The following is an 8,484-nucleotide window of genomic DNA, read 5'->3' on the forward strand; positions in this document are numbered from 1 at the left end:
CTTCATTAGCAATCTAAGTCTTCATGGCCCAGGATGACACTTTACACCTTTTACACTAATACAGGGAGTGGGGAAATGAAGACTCAATTTTTTTACTCGAGATAAGTAGGGTCACACAGAGGTATCTCCCAGTTGGTCACCATCATCCTCTGGATTTCTTTAACTTTGAGCTTGTAGCCAAGCCCTTCCTGTGTACCTACTTATCCCTTTGAGAAAGGAAGTTGCTTTGGGGTTTCAACTCTCTTACCTCTCATTTCCCACAGAGCAAGCTCCTGTTCCCCAGCCTAGAATCTCCCCATGGAACAACCAACAAACAGTGAGGGACTCACATGGAGGTTTATTGGTGGAAGTACAGCAGCACGTTGTTAGTAACTCCATCTTACCCCACTCATGTCTCTTGGCACTGTGGTGAACAGCCTTAGAGGCTGCACAGACACCAAGGATGATCACCCCATTTTAGCTAGGTGTCAGGGGCCCAGAAAGTTCTCTCCTAGGGAACTGGCTACAGGAACCTGTAGGAAATGCTCGTCTGGATCTTCTTGTTCCCAGAGGCTGTGGTTCAAGGTGGCTCTCATGGGTATATTCAAGTTGAGTGGAGATGTCACCAGTGAGGGTTTCTTATAGCTGTGGCAACTGCCTATTTCAATGGCAGTTTGGGTGTTTCTATGGGAAACCAGAAATGTCAGGGTCATTGAAAGCAATAGAAAAAAAAAAAACATGGTTAAAATTCTACTTTAAAAACCATTTTATGCCAGGCCTATAATCCCTGTGACTTGGGAGGCTGAGTCAGAAGGATTGGAAGTTCAAGACCAGCCTAGGCAACTTAGCAAGACTCTGTCTCAAAAATAAAAAATAAAAAGAGTTGGGGGTGCCAGGCACTGTTACATACACTTGTAATCCCAGTGACCTGGGAGACTGAGACAGGAAGGATTGCAGGTTCAAAGTCAGCCTCAGCAACTTAAGCAAGATGCTGACTCTAAAAAAAAGAGCTGTGAATGTGGCTCAGTGGTGATATAGATGATTAAGAGAAAAACATAGAAACTATAAAAGAACACTGAAAAGAAAGTAAAAATTGCTCACTCTGTGACTATTCAGAGATAAATGCAATGAGTTCTTTTAAGTGAAGATAATTTTAGAATTTAGTTAAAAGCTAAAAACTGGCAATACGGCTAAAATATCTAAAGGCCTCTTTGCTACAAAATGCCTGGATAAAAGATATGAAATGTAATTTTAAGTGCATTATTGAGTTTACAAATCAAATAACCCCAGGAACCCCAAATCCCCAACCAGAGAAGGGAGTGTGAAGTGGGCTGCCAGTGGGACTCTCCAGCTTTGGGAATCAAGGGCTGGCCCTGTGCCCAGGGCGTCGTTTGCAAAGAGTGACTGGCTAAAGGGAGGGCCTTCCTGAGGCCACCCAAAAGCTGGAGCTGTGGTCCTAAGATCTGGAGACACTTTAGATGGGACACATTTCGGACCAGGCACAGGGAGGGCAGGAGAGAAGAGACAGGGGCTTCTTTCTTTGTGCAGTAACAAGCTGCTACTATCAAGGAAGCACGGTCCTCCTCCAAGTGGCTGGTCATTGTACAAGAGGACATTTCCTGAGGACCAGATGTGAGGAGTACCAGCCAGAGACACACAGACAGATGGTATACCAGCATGAAGCAGTTGCAAGTCCTACCCAAGAGGGCATGCTGACAACTAGTGCTTGGTGGCAAGGACGTCTGTAGAGCCAGACCCTGAGGGAAAGGAGTGGCCATATTCAAGGGAGATATCACAATATTTCCAGAGTTGCAATTAAAGAGAGGGACTCTAAAGAACCCAAAAGCTGCAGGTAGTGGCTCACACATATAATTTCATACTTGGAAGGCTAATAGGAGAAAGGTAAGTTCAAGGCCAGCAACTTAAGCAAATTAGCTTAAGTTGACAGTTTGAGTATATCTATGTGAAACCAGAAATGTCAGGGTCATTGAAAGCAATAGAAAAAAAACAAACTGGCAACTTAGCCAGACCCTGTCTCAAAAATGAAAAATTTTCAAAAAGGATGTGGCTCAGTGGGAGAGCACTTGCCTAGCATGCTCAAGGTCCTGAGTTTGATCTCCCGTACTGGGGAAGAGGGGGACAAAGGAAGGGAGAAAACAAGTTCCTAAGAGTCACCTTAAAGCATTAGAAAGAGTGACAACTCAGTCTGCCAGTCTACCACTAGGAAAGGACAATTTGACAAAGGGCCAGGTTGAGGGTAGTAAAGAGAAAGAGGAATAATAAAGTAATAAATTTAGTGTCTTGAAATCTTCAGGCATTGGACATTCTAATTTCAGAATTGAGGCCACTTTTGCAATTTAAAGGGATCACACACACACACACACACACACACACACACACACACACATGCACACACACACACACACTAAGAGAGATCCATATGCTATGGGGACTGCCAAGAAAAGCAGTTTTTATCCTTTAGCAAAAGGAAAACTTCTCCCACTGAAAAAAAATCAATATAAAAATAACTTTGTGGGGCTGGCTGGGGTGGTAGAGCGCTTGCCTAGCATGCGTGAGGCACTGGATTCAATTCTTGGCACAACATACAAATAAATAACGTTCCATCAATAACTAAAAAAAAAATATTTTTTAAAAATAAGTTTGTGCTGGGCACTGTGGCAAATGCCTGTAATCCCAACAGCTCAGGAGACTGAGGAAGGAGGCTCATAAGTTCAAAGCCAGCCTCAGCAAAAGTGAAGTGTTAGGAGAGACCCTGTCTTTAAATAAAATACAGAATAGGGCTGGGGATGTGACACAGTGGCTGAGTACCCATGAATTCAATCCCTGGTACCCTCCCCCCCAAAAAAGTTTGCATCTTGATAATATCCTACAAATTCTACTTTTATTTGTTTTGTAGAGCTAGGGATTGAATCCAGGGGCACTAAGCCTCTGAATCACATCCCTAGCCCTTTTTAATTTTAACTTTGAGACAGGGTCTTGTCAAGCTGCCCAGGCTGGCCTCAAACTTAACCTCCTCTTGCCTCAATTTCCCAAGAAGCTGGGATTCCAGGTGTGGGCCACTGTGCCCAACTATAAGCTATACTCATTCAACATATTGTTGCACTTGCTGTGGATTTCTATTGCATGTTACCGAAAGAATGTAATATAATTAGCAAATTAATAAAACATTGGAGCTAGAGATATCTCCCCTCTGGGTCACTGTCTGTTCTGTCCATTTGACAGAAGACATGGGTGAGGCAAAGAGAAGTAGCATCTTCCCAAGTAACTCTTTTAAGCTGGGACAAAGAGAGTCAATAGCTAACTCTATGAACCGGAGTTATTAAGAATGTTTCTTAAGCTTAATTTACTCATCCTTTATCCCTTTTATTAATAAGCACCTGCCATATGAAAACACTGTGGTTTGCCTAGGGAATGAACAGTCAGACAAAAGAGACCTGAATACCACAGACCCCCTTTTTTTAAAGTATTTTTTTAGATGTAGGTGGACACAATGACTTTATTTTTATTTATTTATTTATTTTTATGTGGTGCTGAGGATCGAATCCAGTGCCTCACTTGCGCTAGGTGAGTGCTCTACCACTGAGCAACAGCCTCAGCCCCTACAGACTCTATTTTCAAGGATGGGCTTACAACAAAGTGGAGTCATGTGCATGACTATTCAGAATAAAAGGAAAGTTGGTAGAGGTTGTCAGTGACCCTGTGACTCCATGCAGGAGGAAGGGACAATGGAGCTGACCAAACTGGACCCACCTGTTTGATGTGAGCTGGGTCCTTGTAGAGAGTCCCAAGCAACTGCGACTCTTCTGCTCAGCTGCCAGCAGCCTGAGTGTCTCACTGGTCTGGGAGGATGATGAGAGGCTGCATTCAGGCTGTGTGGAGAAATGCACATCAGAAGGCCAGTTTGCTCCTGAGAATCCCTGGACTCCCCAGGCATAACCTTGAAGGAATTTGTGGGCTTATACATGAGTTTCACAGCCTAATCCTGGAAATCTGTTCCTTCAGCATTCAGCCCTAGAATCATCAGACCAAACACAGGATGCCTGTAAGGACTGTATCCTGTCTCTGATGGGTTTTAGAGGCTACTTGGTCCAAAACACAAGATCTTGTCGGCGAAATGGCTGACTTTCAAAGTCCGTGATAAGTCACCTAAACTATACCACATAATGAGAGGAGGCAAGCATTCAGGTTCTGAAATACCAAGGTTTAGGGAAATACAATCTATCAAGCTTTCTTTCTTGTGCTTCTACACTAGGCAGGTCTAGAAAGGCTGCAAAGGTGTCAAAAATCACCCCATGATCTGGGGAAGTAGCTCAATGGTAGAGCGCTTGCCTGGTATGAGCAAGTTCTGGGTTTGATTCTCAGCACCACTAAAAAATTAAATAGGAACGCAACAGTTAATGCAAAAAAAAAAAGGAATAAAACACAAATACACAAGTAACAATGTTCAGACTCCTTGAAATTAATGCCACATTCTTACCCATCATATGAGAAAATTTGTTAAGACTTATCATTACTCTATTGTGATAAGGATACAGAATCTCTATGACATGGAAAAAATCCTATAATATAATCTAAAGTGAAAAAAACAGCATTCACCAATATACACACTTGTGCCTCAGTATCCATGGGGATTGGTTCCAGGACCCCAATACCAGAATCCATGGATGCTCAAGTCCCTTACATAAAATAGCACAATACTGCATATCATCTGCACATGTCCTCCTACTTTAAATCATCTATAGATTACTTATGATACCTAATACAATGTAAATGCTATGTAAATAGACCATATTGTTTGGGGAAAAAATGACAAAAAAATGTGTGATATGTTCACTACAGACACAATTTATTATTTCTTCTTTCTTTTTTCCCTCATTCTTTCTCCCTTCATTTCTTCCTTTCCTTTCCTCTTTCTTTCCTCCCTCCTTTCCTTCCCCTCTTCCCTCCCTTTCCTTCCCTCTCTCTCTTTCTTTTCACAGTACTAGGGACTGAGCTACATCCCCAGCCTTCTTTATTTTGAGACAGGGTCTTGCTAAGTTGCTCAGGTTGGCCTGCACCACTACACCTGGCCAGATACAATTTCTTATTCCAAATTCTTTTGATTGTTTTAAAAATTATTTTATTGGGTGAAAGACTTGAGCAACACTGGACTTCAGTAGGCACAATCTAAAAAAAAATGATTAAGACTGCCCTATAATACGATAAATGGTTTTGCAAGTTTTGTCCTTGTAAATATTTTCATTTGGAAAATGAAAATATTTTATTTCATGTTGTCTATACATAATGAAATTTAGCATTAACAACAATTGAAAATAATGAACTACACATACACACACCAAGGACAGGTGTTTAAACTTAACATTGAGATATATCTCAAATTACATAGAGCAGAAGAATAATATCATGGATCAGAAAGGTTACATCAAACTCATGATGATAGGTTACCCCTAGGGAGCGGAAAGATAACTAGGACTAGAGGTGCTCAAAAAAGATTTCCAATTAACCTGCAACATTTTATTCATTAAAAAAAAAATAGACTTGAGGGGCTGGGGTTGTGGCTCAGTGGTAGACTGCTTGCCTATCATGGGTGAGGCACTGGGTTTGATTCTGAGCACTGCATATAAATGAATGAATAAAATAAAAGTCCATCAACATTTGAAAAAAAAGACTTGAAAAAATATTGTAAATTATTTTTAAAAATATTTATTTTTCAATTGTAGTTGGACACAATACCTTTGTTTTATTTATTTACTTATTTTTATGTGGTGTTGAGGATCGAGCCCAGGGCCTCTCACATACTAGGTGAGCACTCTACAGCTGAGCCACAACCCCAGCCCGGTATTGTAAATTATTGCTCATTGTTATTTCTATGCTGTGGAAAAATAATCATTTGCTTTGTTATTCTTTTTGCATATCTAAAACTTTAAATTTTTCTGAGCAAAATAATTTCAAACTACTTATAAAGTCATGTATGTGTGTACTCTATTACAGCATTAACAAAAATAATAGCAAAAAAATCACAAGAGCCTAAAAAACTCTTAAGACATAATTAACCTCACAGTTTTGATTTGATATTTGTCTAAAAGTGTAGTAATGAATGCAATCATGGTGTTTTCCTAATTTGTAACTTTTCAAAAAATTACACTGAATTCCATTTTAGTTATTAGCTCAGTCCAAAAGCAGAAAAAAAAAAATACTGAGGACCAGTTGTTTACCTGGCACAATTGTAGGCACTGAAGATAAAACAATGAACACATTAGACAAAGGTTCATCAAATCTTAGTCCCTAGACCAAAATCTGGTCTACCACCTGTTTTTGTAAAATTCTATTGGAACACATACATTCATGCCCTTTTGCTTCCTTATATCCTTCAGTGCTCTATATCAGTGGAGATGAATAGTTGTGCAAAGACTCTGTGACTCAGAAAGTCTAAAATGTATACTATCTTACCCTTTTATAGGAAAAGTTTCCCAACCCGCAATTGACAAAAAGAAATCTCTGCCCTCACATTCTATTTCAGAGACAAACAGTAAAATAATAAATAAGTTTTTATGTGGTCTAAGGTAACGTGCATCCAACTGGAAGGAAGCAAGGGAAGGGAATATGGAGTCTTTTCAGAGAGGGCCTCACTGCAAAGATGACCCTTGAACGAAGATCTAACAGAGCTGAGAGAACAGACCTGTAGAAATCTGGGGAAAACCTCCAGGCAGGGGAAGTAGCAAGTGCAAAGTTCTGAGGGAAAAATTTCAAGGAGCTTTATGGGCCAGTGTGAATGGAATGGGATAAGAGGAGAGAGGAAGTCAGTCGATGGGCCAGACTGAATGCAGCCCAGCATCTATTTTTCAAATATTTCTGAGGTTGAACCCATGGATATGGAACCTGCAGATATGGAAGGCCACTGTGCCTCTGTACATATGTATATTATGTGTGTGCATACAGACACATCTACATTTATTTTTATTTCACTGCAGACCTTGGAGGGATGCCTACTTACTGTTGTTTCAGTGGAGGGGCTAGGCATCTTGGGTACCAGGCAGTGAGTGAATTGGATTCTTGGGTCTTTGGTGGTGATGGATAGACCTTTCTGTAGAATTCTCACCAAGCGGATCCAAAATTGAAACACAGCCTCTGGATGTTTATCATGGAGCCTCAGGTAGTAGATTTTTTCTGTTACTGTTCTAAGTCGCAGAATACGTTGGGTCCGGTCATAGATTTGTAGCTCCACATACTTCAGGGGGAGAATCCTGGGCATAATCAGGAAATTCCCATGTTGGTGCCTCCCACCACTGCTTGGGAATACAGAGGCTTGTGTTCTGAGAGTGGGGATGACCAAGTGGGGATGACTCCTCTTTGACTACCAGGACTTTTGTTAACCAATCTGCCCACATCAATAACAATGGCTGCTATTGGTGCATAATATCTCATTTAATTCCCACAGCAACATTTTGATGGAGGAAAAATAAGTGTTGTACTTCCACTTTACGGATTTTAAAACTGAGATTTGGGAAGTCTTATCAGTTTGCTCAAGTGGGAACTGGAACAAGGTTTTTCTGACTCCATCTCCAGGCTTTCTCCCTACATTGTGATTATCTGTGTTGAGAGGGTAAGGACAAGGATGGATGTCTCCTATATAGTCAGTATTTTCTTTTCAATCTTAACACATTACAGTCAGATTTTACTTTCATATCTCTATCTTTTCTTGGGGAACCTCCATATTGCAAAAAAAATAAATAAACTAAACAAAAGGAAGACAAAATCCTCAACAACTTGAGACAGGAACTTCACCCCCAGCACCATACACAATGCTTACTATATTTAGATACTAAATGCTTATTAAATGAATGAATGAAGGTCACTCTGAAGAACACTGTTCTTTCTTTTGATCTGAAATCTAACTGCAGAACAGCTGTAACCTCCTACCACTTTTAGTCCCTCCCTCCAGCCTTTACCTGCTCAGTGTGATGACTGGGATACCAGGTGTGTTCCAGGTAGAAAACTGATTCTGGGGCCAGGTGACATTGGCCATCAGGAGGACATTGGGGAGTGGCAAGGAGGGCACTGAGGACGTCACCCCAAGAATGATGGGGGTAGATCCTTCCCAGACATCCATCCAGTCTGTGGGTTTATTGACCTGGAAATCAGCCCCAGGAACATGGATCAGAAAGGAGCAGAAGGGTAGGAGGATACAGAAAACAGTACTTCAGCTTGTGACAGGTGTAGAGCATACTAGGTTGGGCCATGATCTACTATTAGTCCTTTTTATTGGTCTCTGCAAATAGTCTTTAAGCTCTCTGGCTACAGGAACCCTGTGTAGCATTTCCTAACTGTAAAAAGATGTAAGAAAAAAGTTAAGTGGCACTGAAATTTTATCTTCTCTTCCTTGGTTAGCAGAAGCCAGCACTGGCTTCTAATGACTTGAAAGGGAGTTATTGTGAAGAAAGTCCCAGAAGAGGAGGGGAGAAAGGGAAGAGATGTCAAAGGGAG

At 41.0% G+C, this 8,484-nt stretch overlaps 1 protein-coding gene across 1 annotated transcript; it reads right to left on the minus strand.

Moving 5' to 3' along the window:
* Positions 1-341: 341 nt before the first annotated feature.
* On the minus strand, positions 342-8,126 carry GARIN1A (golgi associated RAB2 interactor 1A). The gene is made up of 4 exons (XM_081287346.1): positions 7,950-8,126; positions 6,995-7,244; positions 3,751-3,869; positions 342-663 (listed from the first exon to the last, which is right to left on the minus strand). Exons 1-4 carry the CDS (start codon positions 8,108-8,110, stop codon positions 468-470), a joined length of 726 nt encoding a protein of 241 aa, XP_081143472.1. The 5' UTR covers positions 8,111-8,126; the 3' UTR covers positions 342-467.
* Between the last annotated feature and the right edge of the window lie 358 nt (positions 8,127-8,484).

The sequence above is a fragment of the Spermophilus citellus genome, assembly GCF_964194105.1.
Source record: "Spermophilus citellus genome assembly, chromosome: 3".
In the NCBI taxonomy this organism is placed as follows: Eukaryota; Metazoa; Chordata; class Mammalia; order Rodentia; family Sciuridae; genus Spermophilus; species Spermophilus citellus.

Excerpts from the sequence above, each read along its gene's own strand:
- GARIN1A (XM_081287346.1), bottom strand. The coding sequence starts at position 8,110 with ATGGATGTCTGGGAAGGATCTACCCCCATCATTCTTGGGGTGACGTCC. Across the intron at positions 3,870-6,994 it reads GCCCCTCCACTGAAACAACA|CCTGAATGCAGCCTCTCATC; the intron begins GTAAGTAGGCAT and ends TTCTCCACACAG. Across the intron at positions 664-3,750 it reads ACCCAGCTCACATCAAACAG|AAACACCCAAACTGCCATTG; the intron begins GTGGGTCCAGTT and ends GGTTTCCCATAG.